Here is a 27,859-nt window from a genome sequence, read left to right as displayed (position 1 = left end):
TATGAATGGAAAGGAGACAGTGTCATGTCCCCTAGGCATTTGCAGTTTAGACCGGTGTTAATGTTCAGTTTGTAATTTAGCTGAGATCAAACACACTATCAAATGCAGAGCTCCACAGTACTAGTAGTGATCAAAAACTCCATTGGTTATCTTTAACTTTAAGGTTAATACTCAATTTTAGTTAGTGCTGTTACTCCACAACAATAAGGTCACAGGTTTTATTCCTGGCCCTGGGCCACCATCCAAAGACATCATGTTTGGGTTAATTGATGACTCTAAATGGTCTGTGGGTCTGAGTGAAGAAGAAGGTTGTGGGTTTGGTTCCTAGGCCTGGGCCCTTTCAGAGTTTAAATAATCTCCCCGTGCTTGCATAGGTTAGCTCAGGGCACTCTGGTTTCCTCCCACCATCCAAAGACATGGATGTTTGGGTTAACTGGTGACTCTAAATGGTCTGTAGGTCTGAGTGTGAGTGGTTGTTGGTCTCTGTCTGTCTCTGTGTGTTGGCCCTGTGATGGACTGGCGACCTATCCAGGGTGAACCCCGCCCTCACCCAGAGTGAGCTGAGTGATTGACTCCAGCAGCCCCTGCAACACGGAAGCAGATAAGCAGTAGAAGCCGAATGAATTAATGACTTTTTGGCTGAAAATGTCTTCTATTATGGCGAAATGTCATTTGACAGTGTCAATGAACCCTGATTTAACACTTTCTACTGTGTTTACTGTGTATAGAGAATATCTCTCCATTTGTTTTGTAATGACCCAGTACAAGTTTCTTCCATGTTTGCTTTTTTAATGTTTCCCACGTTGCATTAAATTGTACAGCACATTATATTTCAGTCTCTGATGGTTGTTCTGTCTTTATTTGGACTGATTTTGACTCTCCAGTGAGACTGACGGACGTCTGTGTGTTTGAAGCCACTCCTGAGTCACTCAGAAATTTTGAGAAGGTGGGAGGAGCTTTCTCTTGTGGAATGGTGGGCCGCTTTGCGCTGCTTCGGCGCAAAGTCTTGAGCAGGGGCCGGAGGGAGCGCGCAGAAGCAGGGTTGGAATTCTGTAGATTACGCTTGTTTATGTGTTGGATGGTGAGGCGGCAACGCAGGACCTGCATGAAGACGTCCCTGAACTGCTTGGAGGACAGGTTATAAAGGAATGGGTTGATGACAGAGCTTAGATAGAAGAACGTATCAGCCACAGGGTGAAGTGTGATGTAGCTTTGGAAGAAGAAACTAGTCCATTGGGATTTTGGTACAGTTGCCATCATGAGACGACGAATCTGGTTGGGAAGCCAGCACACTGTCAAAGATCCTATGATGAGACCTGAGGAAAAGCAAGACAGAAATGTCAAAGCCACAAACTATTAAATGTTTAAGGATGTTTGAGTTTCCTCAGCCCAGTATCTTAGTTTTGCTTACAGTCAAACATGGGATACTTACGTATTTATCTATTTTTTAGGCATTTAGTTCTAGAGAACCAGGCTGGGATAAATAAATCTTATCTTTCGAAAACCTGCAGTGGTCTCGTTGGCTTTTTGCCTCGTATCTTTGACCATCATTATCATCTGGCATTCATTCATTCAAGATGTTTTATCCTCCCTGACTAATTTAATGTCATCTTTAATGAAGGGCTCATAAACTCCCAGTAGGCCTGCACCTCCTATACACTAACAACTACTTGCCCTTGAAGCTTTGACATTGCTTTCCTCCAGGTTCTTTTCTTCCGTCACTCAGCTGACAGAGGGATACGATGCAGACAGCATTTCCCCTCAGTGAAGAGAGCGCAAGCTTATATACAATGATAAGGCTGAAATCAGGCTCATCATGTGTGCTGATATTTTATTCCGACCCAGTCTGATCCTATTCCACTGTGTACTGCAGATGCTGAAAAAGCCAAATATTCACCACAGAGCCTACCACACATCTCTGGGTACTTTTTTTTCTACCACAAATTGACAAAGTTCAGCCTCGAGGACACAGGATTGCCTCTCTGACTGCTAAACCAGTCAGCAGACACTTTTAATCTGTCATGTCTGAGCTGTGTGCCTACTCTTTGGAAGGACAAATACAGTGTTTTCTAATCTGGCGTTTAAACACTTCCTTTAGTGCTTTTAATGGGGAAATACAGTTCGACAAAACAGCCTTTCAATATTCACACTTCAGATATCATTTCCTGCTGAGGAACACAGATATCATCACATTTATTTCGGATAACTCCTTCAAGACAACAGGGAGAATGTTTGTTCCAATGTCAGAAAGACATAAAAAAAAGTCAAACGTTTTCTTTTTTCTTTACCTTTCCAGCATCTGAATAAAAAGAGAAGGAGAGATTACAATTGGTGCAATCACAAGGAGAATAAGCTGGTTTTACAGTGGACACACGGCATTGCAAAGCCATTTCATGATTCTGACGACATCAAATCCAAATATCCAACTAAAATTCTTCCTCCATTTAAAATATATAAATAAAAATGACCACGGTGTGAAAGGGTGTCTTACAACTCATCCAGTCAATTTTGAGAAAACAGCACCAATCCATGAGTACAGTGGGCATGATGGCAATGAAAGGAAACAAAATTAAAGTGACCTTGATTATAGGAAACATTTGGCTTCATGTCAGAGCTTCTAACTTTTGAAATAATGATTATTTCGATACTTGTTCATTTTTCATTTGTTTGAATTAATCTAAATTGTTTCAAAACCACAAAACAACAACATAGCAAAACAAACAAACAAAAAATTGTGTAAGTCTTTTTAATGAGAATTTAATGTCAGAATGAATCCTAATGATTATGATCGCTGGTTTCCATTATAAGTTCAGATTTTGAATTTGTTTATGTCCAAATACCTCCAAGCAAATGACTTTTCAATGTGCCCTTGTTCTTCTGTGTATGTGTTTTGAATTAGCAAACGTTATCATTCTAACAGGCAATTGCTGAATATGGTAAACATTAAACCTTGCTAAGCGTTATTATCTTAGTACTGTGAAAACATGTACTCTTTCTTCCCAACACACAATCTAGTTTCCACCTTTAAAATAAACATATTTCACAAAGCCGTGACAGGTGCAAACAGAGCAGCAGCGTGGGGCCAGCGGCTGATCCGTCAGCATGCTGACGTGACTCCAGTCTGAGAGCTATAATGAAAGGTCAGCCATGTTTCCAGAGTTTATCAGCACGTGCTGTTGCCTAGCAGGCTTACTCACCTCATCACTACAGGTCCAGTTTTGGACAAATAGCTTTTAAACAGTGCAAACAAGAATTCAACAAAAAATGGCCATAATGTTTGTCCCGCGGGAAAGAACAACTGCTCCACTAAACATCTTTTTATTTGAGAAAACAAGCCTTTTTGTGTCTGTGTATTGCCATGAACTGTGAGCAAACTGCTAATAAATTCTTATTTGTAATTTTTAGAGCAGATGGCAAATAGTTTTGTCGATTGATTTGACTTCATTACTATGTGACGAGAATAAAAATCAGCTGAATTCAGGGCAAATTCCAAAGAAAATCCAAAGACTTGTCAATTATGGTCTAGAAGTATTTTCTGAAATGAAATGACAGTTCCAACATTATTCTACCAGAAATATTCATTTTGTTATTCAGCATCAGCAGCTGAAATCTCTCGCATTTTAATTCCCAATCATCACATACAGATAGGACCTAGTCCCCACTGTGGGAACAGTAAAGGAAGTTGAATTTGACGTTTTGGCGACTAAAAACCTGCAGTTCCTCCTCAGACCACTAGAGTCTGGCTCCAGCAGTGAGTCAGTCCTTAAAGGTTGAAATGTCCAAGTGTCCAGCAGAAATAAAATTTTTGGTCTCTATTCTTATTGGGAGTGAATTTTTAAACTCACTCATTTAAATTTTAATAAGACTTAAAGTTCTGCCTTTCCCAGGTGATAACCTCTGGTGTCTGGCCACTTGCCTCTTTCCACTCAGGATAATCTCAAAGGTGGCCCCAGGAGTATGAGGGATATCAGGAAACCCACTGTGATATGACTTCCAATCCTTGCTATGTTGTTGTAAAGCTTGTAAGGGCAAAGCACAAGTATAGGCAATGATGTTAGTGACAGTTGATGAAATGCAGAAAAATTAAAACAAGTAGTCAATCAGCTTATGTGCCAGAAGCACTTGCCAAATTGAACTACACCACATAAAGGTTGCTCCGTTCCCTTTACACCCATTTAATCTGCTCCCAGATCAAGGATGAGTGTTCAATGCACCCAGGGAAGCCTTGGAGCCCAGATTTTGCCTACTTATGTAAACATAGCCATTGTCCTTTAGGGTGCTGGTCAGTCTCCTTGCAGAGACTGAAAAGAAAAACCTCAACTCCACATTCAGCGAGGCAATAATCCTAAACTGATGGATGGTGGTGGAATTCTGCCCTTTAGGAAAATCTCCATGAAATCTAAGTGGATCCTATCATTAGAAACGTCCTGTTAAGCCGATGCACATTTTTGCTTCCAGCTCAAAGCATATGGATAGGAAGGGGTGACAACCTTCTAGTTTTATGGACTAACTAAACTGGTTTGATAACCAGGAACCAGAAATTAAAATCTCATTGTGTCAGTGATCCAATCACCTTTGAGGGCGTAAATAACAAAAATCTGATATAATTATGTACCAATATTTTCCTTTGTTAAAAAGGATTAGATAAAGGTCAGGGAGTCAGTTGCAATGTTGAAGAAAATAAACTATGCAAAGCACTATAAAGCTTTATCAGGACAATCACTGTAATTACAACATACATATTTACACACACACGCACACACCTGTGATATTTCAGATGTAAGCACTGATTGAGACTCATGTAAAACTGGTTTGTCTACTGCTGAATCCACAGGTTAGCACTGCTTTCAGCCTCATTTTATGTTAGTTTGGTTTGGACAACTCAGACAGACATTATTGATGAGTCTCATTGCTCTAATCAACACCCATGTTAGGCTGTAGGAAGCTCCAGGAAACAAGCTGAGACAAGCTCTGCAGTATGTCGTTTAGGTAAATAAGTGCAATTCAGTGAAGCGCTCACAATAACAAAACCTTTAGTATGACCTTAATAATATATTTCTTTGTGAGCCCAGCTCACAAAATCATTATTTTATGACTGCAACATTGTCAACAGACAGACAGTCGCACACAGAGGAAAGGCCCATTACACCTCCAACCAGTTATGTCCTTTTCTCTGAGGTCCGGCTTAATAACAACAGCTCTGCTGCGTATTCACCTACATTAACATTTAAAATGAGCAATCATTTTAGCAACTTTAGCAAAAAACCACCCCGACCTGCATTGGTCTGCCTTACATCATCATTTTGCAAAATCTCCAACTAAGACTCTGCACACTGAAACGCCAAACTGACACCAAACAGATATTTTCAGATTTACTCTCTGGTGCTGGTGCAATTAAGACAGAAAGAGTCTGCCCTCGAGCAGGGAAGGATTAACAACTGGCAAAAGCAGGTAACTGCCAAGGGGTACTGCATAAACCTTCGGGGCCTAGAAGGTCCTTGCTTCACTGCAGTACAGGAGCAAGTAATTAGAATGTAGTCATCTGAATTTGACTTTCCCACATCTGAAGATAATAACACATTATTTGAGTTAGGGGGATATAAACAGAGAACATGTCAAAGCAAATTAATGAATGAATGTCAACATTTTCATTACCAGCACGTACAGCAAATAGTTTCATCTCCAATAGCAAATGATGATATGCACCACAACAGAGCCATGGTCCCAGCTTCTGACACCTGAAGGCCAGTTGATGAAAGTCTATCATCACTCATCCTGATGTCCTCAGAAATGGCTCTGACTGTCCAAATGAATCACTATCACACACTGATCCCGTTTCAATAAAACACGAAGGATAGGATGATGTGTTTTGCCAGGGAGATTTAAAAGTTTACTGTGGTTTAAAATTTGACTAGGCCACTAAAAATGTCTTATAGACAAATGATGCAGCCTGCAACTGATTTGCTGCCTCTGTCATCAGTGATAGCTTCAAGGCAACATGTTGTGATTGAAATGGGGGGTTGGCGTTGGGGGGAAAGCGACGTTTCCACCTGTCTCTGGTGGACAGTGTTCATCTAGAATATTGCCACTGACTCAGCACATCTCAGGAACACAGCTGCAAAGACTGAAGTTGTCAAAGTGCATGTGAGCGTTCCACACTCATGTTGACTAATCTTTATCATTGCTATTATTATCCAAGCTGACAGTGTCGTCAGTGGTGTCGCCAACCTCTCTCTCTCACACACACACACACACACCAAGCAACACTCATTGTCCTACTGCCATGAGCAAAATATAACTCTCCTAATTAAAAAGCAATCAAAGCAGATTTTTGGAAGAATTAATTGTCTGCTTTAATTGGAGTGTGTTTAATTGAGCCTCTTAGGTACTCGGTGCAGTAAATAGTAGGGGAGAAAGGGATGAGCTGAACTTTTGTTTCAAGTTAACATGATTTACATTGACATCCTGAAAAAAGAAAAGAGACTGAAGAAGTCTTAGTGCCAACTTCAGTCCTTTATGTTGGAGATGGATGTGTAGCCTTTTCCATTCACGACAACTGTCATCCTCATGATTTTCATGATTTCAAAACTACTTCGGTCACTATGTTCTCGCTGTGCAACAGTCCAAATACATGCACATTGGGTTAATGGGTGACTCTAAAAGGCCCATAGGTGTGTCTGTGATGGCCACTGATAGTCCCTATATATCAGCTCTCTGATAGGCTAGCGGCCTGTCGGGCCTACCAGAACCCTTCAAGGATAAGTAGTATAGATCAACGATGGTTGAGAGTGTAATCCAACTGTATAATCCAGCCAAAGGCAGCTGCGGTGGTGCTCACTGTCAAAGGGCAGAATGAGGGCGTAAATAGTGGGATGCTTATTCCTACTGGCTAAAAGGCTCCGTTAGCCTTTCCTCACAGGTGTTGCTGGAACCAATTCCAGCTCACATTGGTCGAGGACAGGGCACACTCATCAGCCCATCACAGGGCCAAAGAGACAGACAAACACCAACAACCACTCATTTTTACAGGCAATTTTAGTTCCAAATTAACTACAGCATGATGTCTTTGGACAATGGGAGGAAACCAGAGGAAGCCATGAAGACAGGAGGAGAGCATGGAGACTCCACAAAGAAAGCCCTCAGGCCGGGAACCGAACCTGTGACCTTCTTATTGTGGGTGTCTGAATTATAAACCACCAAAATACCCTGCTTTTGAAGTATGGAGCAAAGTTTGCATCACCAAGGTTTTAAACCGTCATTTATATTTCTCTAGCTTGGGTCTCTGGACTTTGGGGCCTGAAACTGACACAAAAGGTTCCAAGACACATTAGAATTGAATAATTAATAACCATGAAATTAAATTTTGATATATTTGGGTTTATTCTTTAATCTAAAAGAAAAGCGTAAAGCTGTTTTTCTTACCCTTCCTTTTCCACCAAAGTGTTGATAAGTTCCATCAGTGTAATGAAACGCTCTGTAGCTACTTCACTGTAAGCATCACGGCTAAAACATGAATTAAATATGCAGCGCTAATGTATCTCAGCTGGCAAGTCAACTCTGACATTAGCTAGCTAACAGTACTTCAGTACATGAGTCAAAATGAAATTTTAATTAAAAAAAGCTAGCTAACTTTGTTAAAATGGCAATTAGGTTTTCTGATTAGTTGTAAAAGGCTTTTCAAAACCAAATGTCTGCATTATTAACTAATGATATAATTATGATCAATGATATTATTCTTTGCTTGATTGTGTTTAATGGCCTAATAGGTGTAAATGTATGGCCACAAAAAAAAAAAAATAAATAAATAAATAAATAAATAAATAAATAAATAAATAAATAAATAAATAAATAAATAAATAAATAAATAAATAAATAAACACCTCTCTTCTGCTTAATTATTGATCTGGTTAGATTTTCTCCGCAGACACTGGATGAATCTGTACCGAAAGTCTGTGATGGAAACAAACATTATAAAATGCAAAAATATCCCTTGAACCCACACATATTACCAGAACAGACTGTGGATGAATTACAACCACTGAGAGCATGAAGGAGCTTTTTGTGGATTGAAACTTTGGCACACCCATTGCATGATAATGAGCTTTGGGGTCGTCAGATGTTTGGATTTAACATGTTGGCCAGCTCAGACGGTGTCAGGTAATTTCAAATAGTCAAATATTGTCTGAAAATACATCTAAAAATCATGCCCTTTCTGGCCGACACCTATTTGATTAATAGTTCACTTAAAACAACTGGAAATTTAGGAATATGTTTTGAAAAAAGGCGAATTGAGGGTTATACCCACAGTGTAACAACTGCATTGAGTGCATTACTCTTGCCACAAATGCCTCTCAGATCAGGTGAATCTAACTCATCCACAAACAAAATGATTTCCTGTCTTGCTGCAAATTGAGAAAGTGACTTTTAGTAATGTTGCACTGAAATCCAGGGAATAGTGTGAATGAATTCATTTGGAGGCTAATACAAGACCCTCAGTCATTACCACTTGAATAACTTGAGTACGGAGGAAAGGAATATTCTTCATAATGGAACTATTCATATTAAAAGAGTTTTTCATGGAAACACGGCTGGCTGATGATAATCCTACTCTGGAGATTTTTGCTCTTTATCCTGGAAACTTGGAAAAGACAGTTAAACATGCATTCAGGTTATCTGTACATGATGCTGTTTCAACTACATTACCTGTACTGTTTGGACTTTAACGACATTTCTTCTGCAGCTGAAAGTTCTATTCATGATTTTCAACAAATCCACTTCAAGTCCAGGGTTAGACCCAAAAAAACGGCAGCAATAGTGGACCAGAGGTGGAAGAATGGGCATCAGTCAGCTATGCATTTAAGGGCGTCTTACAGCCTTACAGTAATATTTAATTCAGGCCTTAGTGAAGGCTGGCTGACCACAAACCAACTGGGACTGATTACATTGGAGAGTTTTAAACTAGTTTGTTTTTGCATTCATCTCTTCCTCACCTTGAAAATGAGCTAATGAGTTTTTTAGATATATATATATATATATATATATACACTCTACAAATAGTTTCATTTAAAGTTGTGTTTAAAGTCAATTGGTTCCTCAGATGCTTTTTCTTAAAGTTTGATCTGCTTCTTATGCTGGTAGGTGCTCCACATTCAGTCACTTTGTAGTAGATGGCTTAGTGGCCTTAGTTGGGGTCCCTTCAGATTCATACATTTCACTGACACATTCAAATCAGTTTGCCATTAGTTCTACATTTTAACATTGGTATGCCAGATTTAATGGAAAATCATTTTCAAAAAATAATGTTCTAATCTCTTTATTTATTCACCCATGTATATCAGACATCATCTCACCCCTGCTGGAGTCTCAACCCTCACATCAAGAACCACTGGGTTAAATGACTCTTTTATATTATTAATGGGGTGAGTAGGATTAAGTATTTCTGCAACACTGGAGACCGTATTAAATTCCAAGTATTGGAACCCGTGGTAGCAGTTTTCCATCCCTTTTTGAACTGTGCGCAGATCATGCGGTCAGCCTTTGTAGATTGTCTGTCAAATGGCTGCTCCCCTGACAAAGGATTTTATGCTGAAAAGAGTAATTCTCTGATAATTAAATTTGAAGAGGACAGAAGATCTGTACCTCAAGAGTTCGATTGAAGTGGAGGTCCAAGTTAAATATTTTAGAATTGGGTAATATTTTGGAAGTGTTCACATGTGCTAAGTGAGTGTAAAGGTATGTTTGTTCAGGCCTCACTGTCTGCCCAGAGTACACCAACAGTAGCATTAGTGATGTGAGGTGTCAAACTACAGAGACTTATAGTCGCTTAAAATTATGTGATGTTTGTGTGTGTGCGAAAATTTCATCCTGCTGCTGGTCATGTGCTCCTCATAGTCAGCATTATTGATAAACAATCCATCTGTATGTATGGACATGATCTGACAAAATATATAATCTAATAGTTGATGGAACTCAAGCAAGGCTGCTCACAGAATAATAGCAGTGGTGATGTGTATAGGCAGAGTGCGAAGCCATTTTTTGAGGAATGACTTACGGCAAAGTCAATACAGAGAGCTGAGTAGAGACACATTTGTCTTCAGGTCGTGTTAACTGAGTCTGCAGAGAATGTTTCAACAAATTTTACACTTGTCTTTTCAGGACGAAAAGGCGAGAGACACATGTGCAAAGCAAAAGCATTTGTGGGAGTTTTAAGTTCAGTCAGGCTGTCAGTACAAGATGTAAAAAGGTACACGTCATGTTTTCTGATAGCTAGCCATAGTAATAGACTAAATTTCCAGTATTTTACATACAATAATAGTCATATTAAAATCCACCTCACATTCCTCGCACTCTGTCTGAACAGATGCTCAGAGGTTTATTTGTTCATTTTAATATGATTTGTGATGATGTGAGGATTTGTGATGGCTGTTTTTAAAGGGACTGTTTATAATTCCTCTAAACAGAGATTTTTCCTGGGAGCGAGTGGGAGTTACGCTCACGCAACAAGGGCTTCGAAATTATAATATATACTCAGAGCAGAGCTACATCTCCAGGGCTGACTCGAGGCTACAGTGAGTCATTCTCAAAAAGTGAGAGCTAGCAGCTCGATGGTTAGAGTGCTAGATTCTGTGGTAATAAAAATGTCGAGAGCTCTTGGTGAGAAAAGGAATGAAATTTGATGCTGAACTTTTTTCTCAATTAGAAATACAGTAAACATCTTTTTAATCCTACATAGTGATGTGACAACTTACAAAAGCCTTTTTAATGCTCATATAATATCTTTCATACCATTTCATAAATATGTCTACAGGCTTGCTGCACAGAAATGGTAAATATTTTTGTAATTAATGTGCATTGTGGCATTCTCTGAAATTAAGAGATTACATTAGCAGAGCGGTAGGAAAAGTGCACTGGATACCAGACCAAAGAGTCACTTCTGAATAACACTTCAGTGAATTTAATTATTTTCTATGGATTCAAACCAAAAGTGCAGTACCAATTGTTATGGTCCCCAAACACCTCATCTCACACAGTCCTGCATCAATCACACTAATGGCAGAGAGGAACCCAGACTGAAGCAGATGTTAGTTTACCACAGTTAAATAGAGGTATCATACAAGTAAGAGAACTTCATTTAACGGGTGAGCAGAATAACAAGGACCTAAAAGAACACAATGTCTCAGTTTCCCCTCTCTTTTCAATCTATCAATCCAGTCTGCAAAAACAACTTGGCAATTGCAGCTAACTTTATGGAGTCAACTTCTCATTGTCAGTTGTTTCAGTGCTACATCTCCATACTTTGCTTTCCAGCATAGAGACAATTGGTGTGGGAAGAAAACCGTTGCTTTTGAGCTATTATGCATATATGGAGGAGAAGAAGAAAGGCCAAAGACCTATTAAGAGCACCACCTCTGCCCTTTACAACTACAACGCTGAAAACTTTTTTTAATCCACATGAAAAACTTTTTTTATTTTGAGCGTTTTTGCCGGGGTTCATCGCTGGTGTTGAAGAAGCTACTCTAAACAAAGATTTGCAAGCAGCCAGCAACTCTACCGTAGGAGAGGCTGAACTACATAAACAAACTTACCCTGGGGTGTAATTGAGTTCACTAAAGCTACTTAGAAAGTTTAGAAAGTAGTTCAAACTACTTCACCATGTTCAACCAAATTCACAATGTGATAAGAAATTATAATGGAAAAGAGCGCAGAATAATCACTCAACAGTCAGTCAATTGAGAGTATTATAAAACAAGTCTCTTTGTTCACAAAGCAAAAAACAATATACTCCACTATTTGCAGGAATGTCAGCTTTGATTGTATATACAATAATTGCCCAAGTATCTCCATGATTGTTCTTCCCCAGAACGAGATTCAGGAGGTTTATACCTGACCAGCAGACACTGCACAGAGGTCAATCTGTTTGAACAGATTTTCCCTGCAAACAGAGAGAGAAAGCATGGAAGAAATTATCATCAGCTCCCTAAATGCTGTTAGTAGTGTGTTAGTTTACTAACACAGCATCCAATGCAAGTGGAATACACAGTTTTTGCGGGAAAGACACTGAATGAATATATATTATGACTATTACTCATCAAATATTAACGTGCCATCAGTACAAGGACAACCACAAATACAGAACTCCAGAGTCGACTCTATTTAATGATGAATGGCATTAAATATTTACCATGGTTTTATTTTCTCTAGCTTTAGTGCAGCTAACTTTTTGTTGTCTTTCCAGTAATAATTATATGGTGCCTCCTAACCTCATATGAAGGACTTGGTTCTTTCTCATCAGCATTCTTGGTCTCATCTAAGGTGGAAGTAATCTGAACAAGCAGCTGCGAGTTTTTCATTTTCTCCTGTCAGCTAGTGTTCACAGCTTCAGATTCACATCCATTTGGAAGATAATCTAGAAATAAATATGATTATCAGTGTTCACTGCACTGATGAGAGGAAGGCGATGTTGCACAATATTAAACAACTTTTTGTTTATGGTTTTGTCGACCTGAATCCCCTTGTAAATTATTTTGCAGAGGGATGCACAATTATTGTATTAGAATAATAATAATAGAATTAGAATAATTATCATATTTCAATTATTTTACGTGATTGCAGCTTCTTTAAGTGTGAAAGGATGTTTTTGTAATTAATTTAAAGCTCAGCAAGGGCTCATAAATAGCAATGTCAATGATAAAAAAAAGATTGTGCCTACACAGGAACAGTATATGTACAGCCGCTTCATGGTGGGCCAGCAGCACGACTTCATCATGTTGACATTTTTGCCACTGAAGAAAAATTAAGCAGCAAATGCGGAAATGTGTCCTTCAGCAACAATGACATGGTAGTGTGAGTCATCCATCCACAGGGGTCAGCCTCCGCTCCCATCTCCTGCATTAATTGCTTTTAAGAGTGAAGATGACAAAACTTGCCATTTCATTTTGACCCAGGAAAAGCTCCTTGAAGCAATCATCCCAGAGGACATTAAAAAGCTTCCTATTCCCACCTGCCCACTAATGCCCAAAGACTCACCCTCACCCTCCACCATGACAAAGCCTACTCATTAAGAAAGAAAGCAGTTTTGCAGCTTCTAGTGAGCTGTTATCAATTTGTGAATGATAGCCATTGCAATGGACTGGCGACCAGTCGAGGCTGTGCCCCGCCCTCACACAGTGTGATCTGAGACTGGCTCTGCGACCCGGAAATGGATAAGTGGTGGAGTGACTGAGTGATTGTTTTATCCGTAACCTTTCTAAGAGATATACTTCCATATTTATTCTTTGCTATGAGTAATAGTACTGTACGTCCATCCTAATGATAATCCAGTGAGTAGTTGTACTGTGTTTAATGTGATTTAGCAAAAGGATTGTTGTGAATAAATAGATTTAAATAAGCTAGCTATCAGATGAGCTTTGACATTTTCAGCCTGTTAGTATTTTAAAGCACAGCCAGTAAGCAGGCTGTAGCTCTGTTAACCAAGCACCACCATCAACATAAAACTAGAACTTATTCTCTCTTAGTAAAGACTTTCTAAGACTGTCTAATTCTCAAGGTTGGGATTGATTTGAACTAAACTTCATTGTCTTGACTTCAGCTCTCAAACACCAGTGATGAAAATATCAAGCTTTGCAGTGCTCATTTTTGTCATAGTGATCATCTTTATCTTGAAGAATTACATTTTTCAAAATCTAATGACTTTAATTTCATTCTTCTCTGGATTGGTCCCAAATTACTCTGAAACACAGACTAAATAAAAATGTCACTGTCTCCACTGCAACAAATGGTTAAAGCAAAGACAATTCAATATGAACTACTCAGCATCAACAGTTCTCTGATAGATGAGTACATCACTTGTGAAAAAAAAAAGAAATAAGTGTAAGATCTCATGTGTCACAGCCACAATGTCTGACACAGCAGGTAGTGTGTCTGCTCAAATCTGTTAGCACGGTTATTGTAATGGAAACCAACATGTTGTGTATGTGCCATGCACACACGTCACTCATTAAATGTCTCCCGGCTAATTGCAAAATGGGTAGTGAGGTGGAGCCTGTGGAGCTGAGACGTCAGTTCACACCAGCTGTGGCAAGCATGTACACCCGTCACCGAAGGAAGCAGGTAAACAACTCTATGTGACTACATGAGACCGAAACTTTTTCTGTACCAGGCTGTATTAATATTTCTGTCTGCTGTGAAGTTGATACTACTTGTAGGAACTACACGTTTTGGCTGGTGTGTGGCTTCCTTTTACATCTTTGGATGTTGGCTGTGTTTTTTTGGTTTGTTTGTTTGTTTGTTTGTTTTTATACCGGGCAGATCCTCTATGCTTTATCTTGCTGACAAAAACAATGTTATAAAAAGCACACACTGCCTCATGGTTGACTTTCCTCCCGTTTTTTGCTTTATTGTCCCACTCCTCTGCTCATCTGCCCCATCCTGAGTTTCACCTGTTCCCAGTAATCCCTACCTCCCTCAGGTATCTAAGGCATGTGTTTCCTTAACAGTTGCTTTATTTGTTCATGTCCCGTGTGTAACCTTTTGTGTCTGTTTCCTGTCTGGTTCACTAATTATTTCCAGACTGATGTGCTCTATGTTCCGTTCTGTGTCAGCCTGCATGTCGACCATCGAGAGCATTTTTATTTTTATCTAATATCACTAATTCACCATCCCACTTTCACTTTGTTTCTGCATTTGGGTCCAAGAATCACTGAGTTGCTACACCCTTATTGCATCATGAAATACTCATCACTGTACTTACAAGAAAGGATGAGCCTGATGAGTCTCCCACAGAGTGAGTTATGTCTTGCAAGGGACTGCAGGCACATCAGTAAGTTACACATCTAATTCCATCTCAAGGCTGTAGCACTGCATGCTGAATTTGAGGCCATTACTGAAGCCTCTACTCCAAATGTCTGCGAGGGTTAGTTTTATAAACCTCAACTTCACCAGTGAAACGTGATGATGCCAGCCCTTTAAAAGACTGTGAAAAGTTTAATGAGGAGAACAATGCAAATATAAAACAGAAGTTTTTCATAAACCAGTGAAAGTGAGAGTACCATAAGTTTATTCAGTTGTACTAAATGTGGCAGCTGCCCTTGCTGGTGCACAACAACTTGACTGGTCCACTAAACACAAATGTCTGACTGACCGACTGACTGACAGATTTCCATCCAAATTCCTTATGATTGAGTTGGATATTAGTGATTGGCAGTTGCTTTTTCCGTAAATTGGCACAGTTTTCATTATAGGTGTTTAGAACCTGCAGTGCTGTTGTTGTTTTTGCACATTTGTTAGTGGATTAAGAGACTTTTTTCAAGTAAGGAGAAAGTTTTTCTGTCACTCAGAGGGAGGTTTTGTGAGAAACAAAATAAGAAGCATATCCTCTCACCTTTTTCCCCATTTTGTGATTCAGTACAACTGAAATCACAGCACCGTCTGCGTGTTAACTGGTGATCTGGTCAGACAACATTGTGGACATAAAATCAGGATTTTTGAAGCAGTTTGGAAAAAGGCTAAAAGTTGGACTCTTCATGGAACATATTTCAGTAACTATTATATATGTATATAAAAATGTAAAAGAGAATTCCGCTACATCAAATTACTATGTATGTGAACATAGTGGCAGAATACAAAGCACTGTCAAGCACTGTGGTTCTTCGATTCCCCTCATTGGCCTTATAGACTACAGCCGTGTACTAGGTTCACACCTAGTCTTGTCATTAACAATGGATCAAATGAATTGTGGTAAGAAACCCACAGCGAATCTACACAAGTAACACAATATGAGGATATGGTGACAATGTTTTAATAAAAATTTAAATGTAGCAATTCAATCAACATTTAAATATGAATGCTTCTCATGTCAATATTTTAATCGAAACAATGGGCTCAGAAACAGTGTCGTGAGAACTGCAGTAGAAAATAAGACCCACTGAGGATCATTAGCAGAGCTTTCAAATCACACTTTAACTTCTTTCAGCTAATTGTTTCAGCAAATCTTCATTTAGTTTCTTCTCAGGACTCTTGCTAACATAGATCCCATGCAGGGCAGAAAGCTCTGTTAAGCCCGCTGTAAGTCCTCTGTCCACCAGCAGCAGACAGACTCAGACAGTGGAGCATTTTGCACCAAGTTGCACTCATGTATTGAGACCAAAACAGAAATAATATGTAACTCAGTGATGTTGATTCACCGCAGCATTATGAGATGATAATAATTGGCTGACAAAAGTGGCTGACAATCTATTGTAATAAGATTGGAAACTAATCAGTCAACCTCGGCAGCTTGTGCAAAGTGCTGGTATGCTGCAGCATATCTGTGTGTGGCTGTGTGAGTGTGTTGTTGTAAAGCAGATAAGTCAATACACCTACACAGTGGAGTTTGTGATTTCCCCAGCGAGTGCTGACACACCATGGAGCTCCACTACCACCCTCTCAGCCATCAGCAAGACTGTCTCCCAGGCGGCCTGGTGATTACAGACTGACACTCACAGGAAGGCTTGCCTTAAGCTATGTTGGCTACCGAGGGGCCACGGGGCTCTTGAGTTTATCGCTAAAATATGCAGCTGTTAGTCAGTAAACAGTAGATGCCAGGACTCAAGGGAGAGTTTGAGAGGAAGGATAGCAAAGCATAGTCATCAACCTGCCCAAAGAGACTCAACAAATCCTCCCAGAAACTTATTTTATCGTTGATAGTAAAAGGGTTTGAAAAGGGGCCACCCAAGCTGCATAAACAAGCTGACATGAAGTCAGGATATGCAGTCAAACACAATAAATAAACCCCATCGATCAGAAGGAGAGAGGTGCACGGCTGGCAATTGGGCTGTCACTGAAGTTTGTGAGCTATGGTCTCGTTTTGGTCAGTTGGTGAAACGTGGCTGAGTAGGTAAGACAATGCAAGGCCAAGAAAGTTCTGTGTCCTGAGATTCTCTGATTCGCAGAAATGAATTATATTTTTCATTCCCTCTGCTCCAATGCGAGTCGATTTTCGAAATTCTTTCAGTGACATTGGTATTTAATCTTTTTTTCACATAGATGTGTCCCTGAATGAGAAACATTGAGTCCTGTTTGCACTACACAAGCAATATAAAAGACAGTTGTAATTGTGGAATTCCCCCCCTGCATATCTTTGGTGTGACAGCATCACCCAGCAGACTATCAAAGAATAAGAATGAAACTTCAGTGGTTTTCTTCTTTCCTCCTAGTGCCTATTGAAACTGAACCCAAGGGTTTATATTTTCCACTTAAGCCTCCAGTCCCTCCAAATGGTGGAAGAGGAGAAGCACCAGAGCGGCATAGTTTACAAAAATGATAGATTTCAGACTTTTGTTTCCTGGCACAATATTTACCTTTGATCAAAATGGATCTTTTCTTTGCATAATACAGGTCTAATTGATCAAACATGATCATGAAACTGTCCTTTATCCTAATGCTCTGTCTTTATCCCTCCATTTCTGTCATTAATCCCTCCTCTAATTTTCTCCATCAATTCTTCCTGCAGACATGAAAGTGGCTGCTGTCGTCACTGGATGTTGATATTTGGTTTAATGCAGGTTGAAAAGTCAATTATCCAAGATGGAAAATCAGAACGTCTCATGCCAACGCTATCATGATGTAGAATGCTGGTCTCATATCAGGATCTTCTTGACATAAAAAGATCAACATTGCAGTCATGATTAAAGCCCGTCATTTATGAAACATCACAATGCCTTCTGCCTGAATCAAACATCAGTGCCAGGAGTCGCAGCGCTGTCAAAGTCTCTACGCTTACAATTCTTTCTGTGTTTCCTCTTCAAGCCAATCAGTCTGTCAGACCTACAGTTGCTCACCCACTCACACCATAAGCTCCAGGATGTCCAGAGAGACTCAGCTGGAAGCTTCGATCCATCACCTGCTGATTTTGCTCCAGCACCATCTGGCTGTGCCACCAGGGGTTCCTGATGTATGTTCTGTCATCGTACGACTGATGGAGTAGGGTGATCACCAGAGTCCTTCTTTGCTGCTAAGTTCAGTAGATACTATATGATAATGTTTTACAATTGTGTAAACCAAGAGAGCAGTTTATTAAATTAATTCAATTAATAAACTAGGGTAAAGTTTATTAATATTTCAACACATTTTTTACAAATGATTTCGTGTTTGAATTTGGGTGAAGTAGTGGGAGGTGTCTGACACATGGATCAAACGTTGTTAAATCTACTTGTTGGAGCAGGACTGCACAAACTTGTTGTTTTTCAGCAGTCAACTATACTTCAAATAACTGAGTGATCCCGGAAGGATTAAAGAGCCATATTGTGCTTTTTACTCTATTCTAAAACTGAATGTCACAAACACATACACACACCACAAAGGTTTGTGTGATGTACCAGACGGTATCGATGTTACAAAGGACACATTGTTCATTTTGTACTGTTTGACTGTCAGTACATCAGGGCTTAACACTGCTCACATTTTGAGGAATAACAGAGTGGCCCACTCTTCTTTTTGCAGCTCTTAAACTTCAGTGCCATCAAAAACAGCCTGCAAAGGTCAAAGCTCAAAGGCCAAATTTCTGAAAGCAGCAAACGGTTTTAATATTCATTTTGTAAATGCCAACAACTCACTGCAACTGAAAAAAAGCAATCTAAAGCAATTAACCTTCTGTGCCGGACGTGATGTGTGGGCAACTTAACAAGGATGTTCTCTGCTTCTAATCACTCTCCATAGTGGCAGCGACCCAACTGGGATTAAGTTATCTCAAGGTAAAAGTCGAACGGCAGCAGGACGCAGCCACTTGAGACATCAGGACACGAGCAGGAGTTTGCAAGTTGCTAATCAGAGCAGGTTTCCTGTCTCCCAATGACAATAACAACTCAACTCAAATTCTAATCCAAACTCAGGTAAATCTTGCAGCAGTCAAGTCAGCAGCCAATAAGGGCGTAACTGAACACTGTTGATATCAGCACACTATGTCATGACCTCCACAATAATATTCAGCAAATGTACGTCTCCATTGTGAGGTTGTTGTTTGTGGGGACTGAGCTGTTATGAATTTTGAAGTAGTTACGATAGGCATCATAATGTTGGCCAGCTGATTACAAAATGGCTGTGTCATTCTCAGGAAATTATGATTGGGTACTTGTTTCTGTTTCAAAATCACTTCAATTACCTGCACTTCAGGTTTGGGTGTAATAAAAGTTCAAATATTTCACCGACGTATATCTAGTATAAGAAACACACACACTGCTCTGTATCTGTGCTCATCAATATTGATACACACATCAATATTTAGACAAACCTCAATATTCTAGTCTCCCGGTTAAAAGTAGAGCGAAAAACCTTGAGAAAAGGAGTGTGGAGACAGAGTGAACACAGTGAGCATCCTCCCCAAAGTGTCTGAAAGACCAACGTAGACTTAAGAATGTCTTCAGATGGAAACTGATTTAAGATCAGTCAAAGCAATCAAGGTTTAGTGTGAAATCACTCTCCCAAACACATCTGTTTTCTCTGGGCAGTTTGGAATTACCCATTAGGTTCAGCCTCATAAAGGATTAGCTAAATAAACAAACCCCATCAACAAACAATGAGGAATAAAGTTAAAACAGCTTTAATGCATTGAAATATTGTGTGTATTTGACATGGAAATTGTCATTACCTCCAATCTACCAGGAGTAGGTCCTGATTAGACTAGACCTTTTCTCTGTTCTGAATATATAATATTCTTACTAACTGATTTTATAATACTGTGTAGTTCTATGGTAAAACACAGTATTAGTACACTATAATCAGTCCAATCATTTTCATCCCTCTTCCTCAAACAGGTCGCACCAAATTGATCTCCTTTTTTATCTTGTTTGAAACAATCTCTCAGAACACACCCCCCTGTTTGTTAGCTACTATGGATACCAAACTGTCTAAACATCTATTCCATTCAGTTAACCCTGAGATTTGAACATTTTTTTATTATTTGAATTATCTGGCCTCTGGTCCTTTCCCAGTTTTAAGATACTATCATTTATCCCCTACTAATAAAAGGCTCAGTTTCGAGTGCACCACAGTACAGAGACTGCCTTTGTTGAGGCTTATTGACTTATTGTCAGCAGCTGACAGTGGGTTCTACTCACTTTAAATTCCTCTGGATCCAACACAATTTCATTCAACACGGTCGATGATGGCATCCTCTGGCATCAGCCTGAGATATGGGCAAGTTTTAGGGATCAAATCACTCCATCAAGTTAAAATTAAGTGATCCCCAAAGGTTACGTCTTTGGACCCCTTATATTCTCAATTTACATGCTGCCACATTATTCAAAATCACAGCATATCTTACAAGGCAGCACTGCGGCATAGTGGTCAGCTCTGTTGCCTCACAGCAAGAGGGTTTCCTCTTGTTTTGGTTAACAGCTGACTCTAAATTGTCTGTAGGTCTGAGTGTGAGTGTGAGTGGTTGCTTGTCTCTGTCTGTCTCTGTGTGTTGGCCCCATGATGGACTGGTGACCTGTCCATGGTGTACCCTACCCTTGCATAACATGAGCTGGGATTGGTTCCAGCACTCCCCATGACCCAGAAACTGATAAGCGGTAGAAGAAGAATGAATGAATGAATGAGTATGGCTTTTCATCTCTATGCTGATGACATGCAGCTATTTGTTTCTCCACAGCCCTGGATGTCCCCTAATTCCTTCAAATTAAATTATGATTAAATTTAAGTAATTCTGTCACCGTCTGAATTTCTATCAGCTTGCTTTGTACAACTCCTCCTAATCTCTTCAATCTTGGGGTGATATGCAAAGCCTTCATAAAACAATGTGGTTCATAAAATTTGAACATATTTCACATCATCTCTAAAATAATATAATTTCTATCAATGTCGGAGATAAATAAAGTTTTATATTTCTTTTTCTCAGATTGATTACTGTGATGCACTTTACTGGGGTATGGTACAATAACATCGCTCGGCGTCTGAGGTAAAGACTTGTGACAAAGTATAGCTATTTTGCTTTTAGAACTGAACACTCTGAACTATCTGTGTTGACACCACATTTTTATTTCCAGTGTTTTTCCCAGGTTGTTTGCTGTAAATAACAATCAGTCTTTGAAACAAAAACATTTTAGTGAATTCCCCAAGTAATTGTTTTACTCTCTTCTTCTGTACTGAGTTTATCCATCCAATCAAAATACCTGCAGTAAAATCTTCATCAAGTCACTGCCTCATTACAGCAGCATCACCTCTCTGTTTGGAGAAATAGTTTTTTCTTTCGCATAATGGGGGTTATTGAAGTGTCAAGCAAACACATTTCACATTAAAAGTTGTGCCTGGCAGAAAATATATATATCTTCCATAATTATTCAACAGAGCCATCCATTAACTATATCACTTATTGTGTCAGAGTCAGTTTTTGTTTTTGTTTTTGATGAACTGCCATTCAGCAAGGGCAGGATCCACCCTGGAAAGGTCTCTGGTCCAACATACAGAGACAAACAGCCATTCACACTCAAATTCACACAGCTACTACCCTTTAGTCAGTCAATCGACATGTCTTTGAACTGTGGGAACCCACACAGGACAACCGAAACATTCTTACTGTGAAGCGGCATTGATAACCACTGTAACACTGTGCCTCTCCCTGCTGAACAGGTCTTGTTGAGAGTAAAGCAAAACTACAGTGTGTTCCATCAGGATCCTGAAGTTGCAAAAAATCAAAAACCTTATGGATGAAGCAGCATAATATTACCTATAAATTCATGGCAGTTGTTTCATTGCAAACAGTTGTCTACTCACAGGCTGAATTATTAATTGCTTATTGATTCATTTTGTCCAGTATCTACTTTATTACTACTTTATTAGGATTTCTTTTGAACACCTGAAAGAAAGAGCTCACTCAGATGTCAAGATAAACATCTGTCACATACTTGGACCCGATGCTTGTGTTTCTTCTGGCCCAGTATATGCACCGGTCCGACAGCCCATGCACATATAGAGCAGGATCATCATGGTACTTCCCCATTTGGAGTAGTTATCAGCCAACACCTGATAAAAGCAGCTATAATCTGCCCAGGTGAGGAGGTATATAGATCAGAGTCATGACATGGAACTGGGCCATGTACTGAACTGGAAGATTTATTTTGTTATTATTTTGTAGCTGCTAAATGCTATATGGGGCAGCACAATAAGAAGGTTGCAGGTTCGGGTTCCCGGCCTGGGTCCTTTCTGTGCAGAGTTTGCATGTTCTCCCCGTGTCTGCGTGGGTTTCCTCCGGGTACTCCCACCGTCCAAAGACATGCATGTATAGGTTAACTAGTGACGTTAAATTGACCGTAGGTGTGAATGTGAGTGTGAGTGGTTGTTAGTCTCTGTCTGTCTGTGTGTTGGCCCTGTGATGGACTGCTGACCTGTCCAGGGTGTACCCCGCCCCTCACCCAATGTGAATTGGGATTGGCTCCGCGGATGAAGGTGAGTGAGTGAGTAAATGCTATATGCCAGCACTGGTTGCTGTTGGTGGTAGGCTGCGAGATATACTTTGGATTTAACTGTTGTCCGAAACGAATGATATGGATGAACAATTGACTGATAATTAAGTCAGGGCAAAAGCTGATGGTGCATGAAGGGGAAAGAAGAAATTGCCTTTTGAGTTTAGTTAGATGCTCAAAGAGTATTGCACTAAAAGAGAAACAGCTTTGTCTGCTGTAGGATGCTGCACGGCTGATTAAATGTCTCAGTGACTCAGTATGGCTGATAGATGGCTGTCCTGAGGACCTAGCTTAGTCACAGTCGCAGAGCTGAAGATGAAAACTACATTTCAGATTTTATCATCCAGAGAACATCTACCAGAGGGGAACCCTCACCAGATCCAAAAAGATCAAATAAAAACAGGTTTGTGCTCATGATTTTTGGGTAAAACAGTTTTGTCTAGCATGTGGAGGATAACTTTAACAAAGTTTGCCCATTCAGACAAAATCAATCTATTTCAGCAGTGTCACTGTCCCAGAGAAGAGCTATTATAACGTTACAGAGATAATTATAGTGAGTGGAACTACGGGTCAGCGGTTAGCACTGCGGCCTCTGGGTTCAAACCCTCTTGGGTCTTTCTGTATCTGGTGCATGTTCTCCTGTGTCTGTACTCTACCTCCCTCCCACAGTCCAAGAGATGCAGCTTATCTGGTGACTTTAAAGGTTTGAACATGAGAGTGAGTCCATGGATGTCCGGGTGTGTAAAGTTTAAAACTGCTTTTGTGAGTCTGCTACAGCTGCAACTGTTGACCTTGCGTATGGGGCACCTCTCTGATACGAAAAGGTGAGTTTCAACAATGTCAAAAAAAGAAAAAAAGCACCTGCAGTATTTACTGTAGCTGTGATTCAAGTTTTGCTGTACTGGACACACAATAAAAAAAGCTACATTCACCACAGTGAGCGTCTTGATAGACAGTAACATACTGTAATATACAACAAAATTTACACACAGGTACATGGTTCATTAGCTGTGCAGCAAGAAGATGGGAGACTGAGCTGTAAACGCACACGATGGATTCTGTCTGTGATTCACAAACATTCCGTACTTATCAGTATTTATTCTACACTCAACGTTGAGTCTACATGGTCATTGTATCATCAGTGACACAAGGACTGGTTGGTTGTGTTTCTGTGTGTATGTGTCACAGGATGTGTGGTGATGGCACACTCAGGAATGCAGACAAAGACACACATGAAAACTGATGCATTAAAGCTCTGGCGCATGAAGTGTGAATAAGTGTCAACCCCCTGCCGTGTTACTCATTGATTTATCTGCCATTTTGAAGCCTCCAGTTTGTAATTTGTCAGTTGGTCATTCTTTTTTTTTTTTTTTTTCAGCATATTTGGCGTTGAAGGTAAAGTTGAGAAGGAATGAGGGCTGGATCTGACCTCTGTGCTGACTGGATGGTACAGTCTGTCAATCACACAGGAGTCACACACCCAATTCCTTGTTCTGTGATTTAAAAAATTTACATCATGAAAACTTTTACTGGGCTAATAAATCAAGTGAGAAGTAGAGCAATTTTCCCATAGGCTTCAATACGTTCTGACTTGTATTTACAGCCAGTGGAGTTCCCAATGATAATCATTAGATAGAACTGAGGTTTTTATGCGATCAGAATATCCAGCCAACAACTGAATCAAAAGCAACTAGACTTAGATTTGTTTTAGAAGACATTTCACCTCTTATCTAAGGGGCTTCATCAGTTCCCAACGCATCGGTCTGACCAGTCCTCACTAGTCTGATTTCAAATATCAGATATCAGCCTTTTACACACAAGCACGCCATATTAAGATACAACAAATGCATCATCCCATGCTACATATTTAAACGTAGGTGTCTGAACACATAATATCAGAAAGTTCAAATCTGGGATGTAAATTAGGAGGCTTCGGAGTCTTAGGTAACGATCAACCCTGACTATCTCCTCTCACATTTGACAGCAAATATCTAGCTGATAATGTAACGCCATGAAGCACATTGACTTCACCAGGTCAGAGATCATGACCTGGATGAATGGACGAATGCACGGACGTGATCAGGATGCTTGTCATTGTGCCCACATCCTTTTTATTCAGAAGATTCTGTTATTAAAAGTTTATCTGATGGCAGTTTTGGTCCCTGCAGCTCACCTAACTGTCGTTTTCTGGCAGGTCTTTTGTCAGTTTGATTTCTGTCTTTCTTTGTTTTGTGAAGATTTATTGGAAGATTGCTTTTTTTTTTTTTTTGTGAATATAAGTTTTCAGTGACTCATTTTCTTCTGAAGTTCCAGAGGAAAATTACACATTTGTAACTGGCCAATATTTAGTGTTATTGTTTTATTGCATTTAACTGTATATAAATTATATACTATATATAAATTTGTTTTATGTTAATTAGCTAACAGAACATTGGTTGAAGGACCATAGGTCAATCTGTCTGTGTCATTTTCTCTCATCAACTCTTTGGCCCTTCACAGGGCACGACTGCTGATCATTTAGCTTTTATTTTTATGGAACTACTCTTTTGCACTGACAGCAGCTGGGATTGAACATGAATGTACTGTATGTACACAGCTACCATCAAGGCTGCGCATCGCGCAAACAAGAAATACTCAGCGAACCTGTACTTTTTCCGCCCCTGAAACAACTTTGTGTGAGTGCATATCAGTTTGTATGTGTGTGTGCTATGTGTGGAATGCAATAGTTTTGATGGTCATGACATTGGAAACAACAAACATAAAACTCTTTGCCACTTCCACTTGTGCGAGCAAACACACACAATGCCATGCACGATAGCACAGAAGGAACTTATAGACGAATACCACAAACAAGCACAAGGTGAGCTCTGAAATAATCACTGACAATCTGTACGAAAAAGATATCAAAGGAACATAACCCACCGAGAAAAATGATGGTCTGCTTCCTGGCCAGCTTGACCTTTGAACTTTCATGTTTGGGTGCTCTCTGAGTTCCATTGATTGCTCCATCTGGGGAACCCAAAGGTCTTCGCAGGACCAGGATCATGGCTCGACACATGAAGGCCACGCAGATTAACACGATTATGTAGACGACAAAGGACACAAAAATGCTGACCCTGTACATCACCCAGTGCTCCTTCAGATTGGTGCAAAAAGTTAGATTCTGGACAGGTGTGTCCGCAAATAAGGGAATGTGGCCCTGCATCCCTGTGGCAATCAGCAATGGCAAGGCCACAAGCACAGACACCAGCCAGGCAAAGGTAATGAGGGATGAGGTACGTTTCCCACCCAGGGTTTTGAAGCGAAAGGGGTGGCAGATAGCAACGTAGCGCTCAAAGCTAAGTGTGGCTACATTGAGGATGGTGGCATAGCTGCAGGCCTCAAACAAGAAGTTGTAGATCTTGCAGGAAGCATTCCCCGATGATGATATGAATGGGAACCAGATGGCACTGTAGAGCTCCACCGGCATTCCAATGAGGAGCACCAACAGGTCAGAGCACGCCAGGCTCACCATGTGCTCGGTGACGTTTTTCTGCAGGTAGCCGTTTTGCCTCAGCACTTGTGTCACTCTGATAGTGACTGAATTCCCCACAATTCCCGTCACCAGGATCAAGCTGTAGAGGACAGTCAGGAAGATTTTGATAGCGTAGGTCGGTTCAAGTTCCCTCCAGTCTTTCTCATCTGCTATCTCCATTTCCTCACTCATGGCTACGAATGGTGAGCGCAGATTTTCCAGGTATTGATTCTGCCCTTCAGCTTATCAGCTGTGCAGGGTGCAGCTGCCACGATTGCAGCCAAGAAAGCTTAAAGTGAAATTATGTTCCAAATATTTGGTATCTTAAACCTCTAGTGCAGTGTGTGTCACTGAGCCTGGTCTATCTCCTGCCATTTCGGATGATCAACTGGGATCTCCCTGGAGTCCTCACAGGTTTTAGTCCAAAGTCGGATGATTTCACTGCAGTCTGTGCAAAGTATTAGTCAGCTTTCAACTCCCACAAATTTCCTCCTCCTTCCTGTAAGGGCAGGGCAGTTAAACATTAAACACTCTACAGACAGCACAAGTACTGGGGCCTGGTTTCACTCCTTATCATCAGGACTCCCTCTCTAAGAAACACATTGTTTTACTGTCAATTAGAGTTGAAATCATAAATGTGCTGAAAACGTTTTGCAGCTGTGCAAACAGATAAGAAAAGAAAAAAATATTCATGGCTTTGACCAAATGAATAAAACTCAATTAGATTTATAAGCAAGAAGTTTGGATAAGATAAAGTTATGAGTTATGAGTTATGATACATGAACATAGTGGAGAATGTGCTCTTCAAAGATGAAAACAAGATGAGAAGAGAGAGCACAAACAAGTGAACTTTATGATAAAAAAAAAAAAAAAACAAACAGACAGAGAGGGAACCTGAATAGTTCAAACAAGGAACAAGACTGAAATAATTTAGGCACGGCTGCACGGGTGAGGAGGACCAGAGCCAGTTAATCTACTCTACTCCTAGACCATATACAACCACATAGAAACCATGGGTGCTTAGTAAGAACTTCAGGCGCCATAAATTGACACCCTGCATCTGCTCCAAATGAAAGTAAATCAAAATATTTATTACTGAGGGGTCAAATGGCCCTGCAATGGATGGGCAACCTGTACAGGGTGTATCCCACCGTCACCCAATTTGAGCTGGAACTGGCTCCAGCACCCCCGCAACCAGAAAAGGATAAGCAGTGGAATATGAATGAATAATGTGTCAAATGAGCGACACTGTGAAATCTTTGTACATCAGATTTAAAAGAGAAAGCATGCACTGATAGCAGCTCTTCCTCCTTTTCAACAGAGATGGTTTGCCTTGGATCGGATGACTTCGGACATGTTTGTTAAGCCAAGTCCATGTTTGTTTACATTTTGTAAAATTAAGTGTTACAAATTAGCTTTCAAGTTCCTGTTTGTTATATGCTGTTAATAAATCTCCATTACCCAAATGCTTCTTTTTCCTTATTTATTTACTGTGCTGCGGTCATGTGCGTGTGCTCATGTTAGACAGAATCATCACTCTTTTTTTACAAACAAAGAAGAGTTTAAGATGTTCTTGGTGCAAAGTGTGTGACTGGCATTCTAGATGCCGATGTCTGATCCATCATCTGTACCACTGATCCGTATAAGGTAGTGGGACATGAGGCACAGGCTGGGTTCGCCCAGGCCAGATCTCCAGTCTATTATAGGGCCGATGTATAGAGATGAGTTTCCATCCACACTCATATTCACAGCTATGAGGAAATTTAAACTCGCCAGTTAACCTAATTTTGGTGTCTGTGGTCTGTGTGAGGAAACCGGAGAACAAGGAGACAACCCACACAGGAGAACATGCAATCTCCACCCTCCAGGCTCAGGTTTGAGCCCAGACTGTTTAAATTGTCTTCATTTA

General features: G+C 40.1%; 1 protein-coding gene across 1 annotated transcript; it reads right to left on the bottom strand.

Moving 5' to 3' along the window:
- Positions 1-825: 825 nt before the first annotated feature.
- gpr39 (G protein-coupled receptor 39) lies at positions 826-26,142 on the bottom strand. Its single transcript, XM_029531028.1, has 2 exons — positions 25,359-26,142; positions 826-1,316 (listed from the first exon to the last, which is right to left on the bottom strand). Exons 1-2 carry the CDS (start codon positions 26,140-26,142, stop codon positions 826-828), a joined length of 1,275 nt encoding a protein of 424 aa, XP_029386888.1.
- Positions 26,143-27,859: the final 1,717 nt, after the last annotated feature.

Source organism: Echeneis naucrates, chromosome 21 (genome assembly GCF_900963305.1).
Source record: "Echeneis naucrates chromosome 21, fEcheNa1.1, whole genome shotgun sequence".
Taxonomy (NCBI): domain Eukaryota; kingdom Metazoa; phylum Chordata; class Actinopteri; order Carangiformes; family Echeneidae; genus Echeneis; species Echeneis naucrates.
Note: the sequence above shows the minus strand (reverse complement) of the source record. Positions and strands in the feature narration are given on the sequence as shown.

Excerpts from the sequence above, each read along its gene's own strand:
- gpr39 (XM_029531028.1), bottom strand. The coding sequence starts at position 26,142 with ATGAGTGAGGAAATGGAGATAGCAGATGAGAAAGACTGGAGGGAACTT. Across the intron at positions 1,317-25,358 it reads GCAGACCATCATTTTTCTCG|GTCTCATCATAGGATCTTTG; the intron begins GTGGGTTATGTT and ends GCTTTTCCTCAG.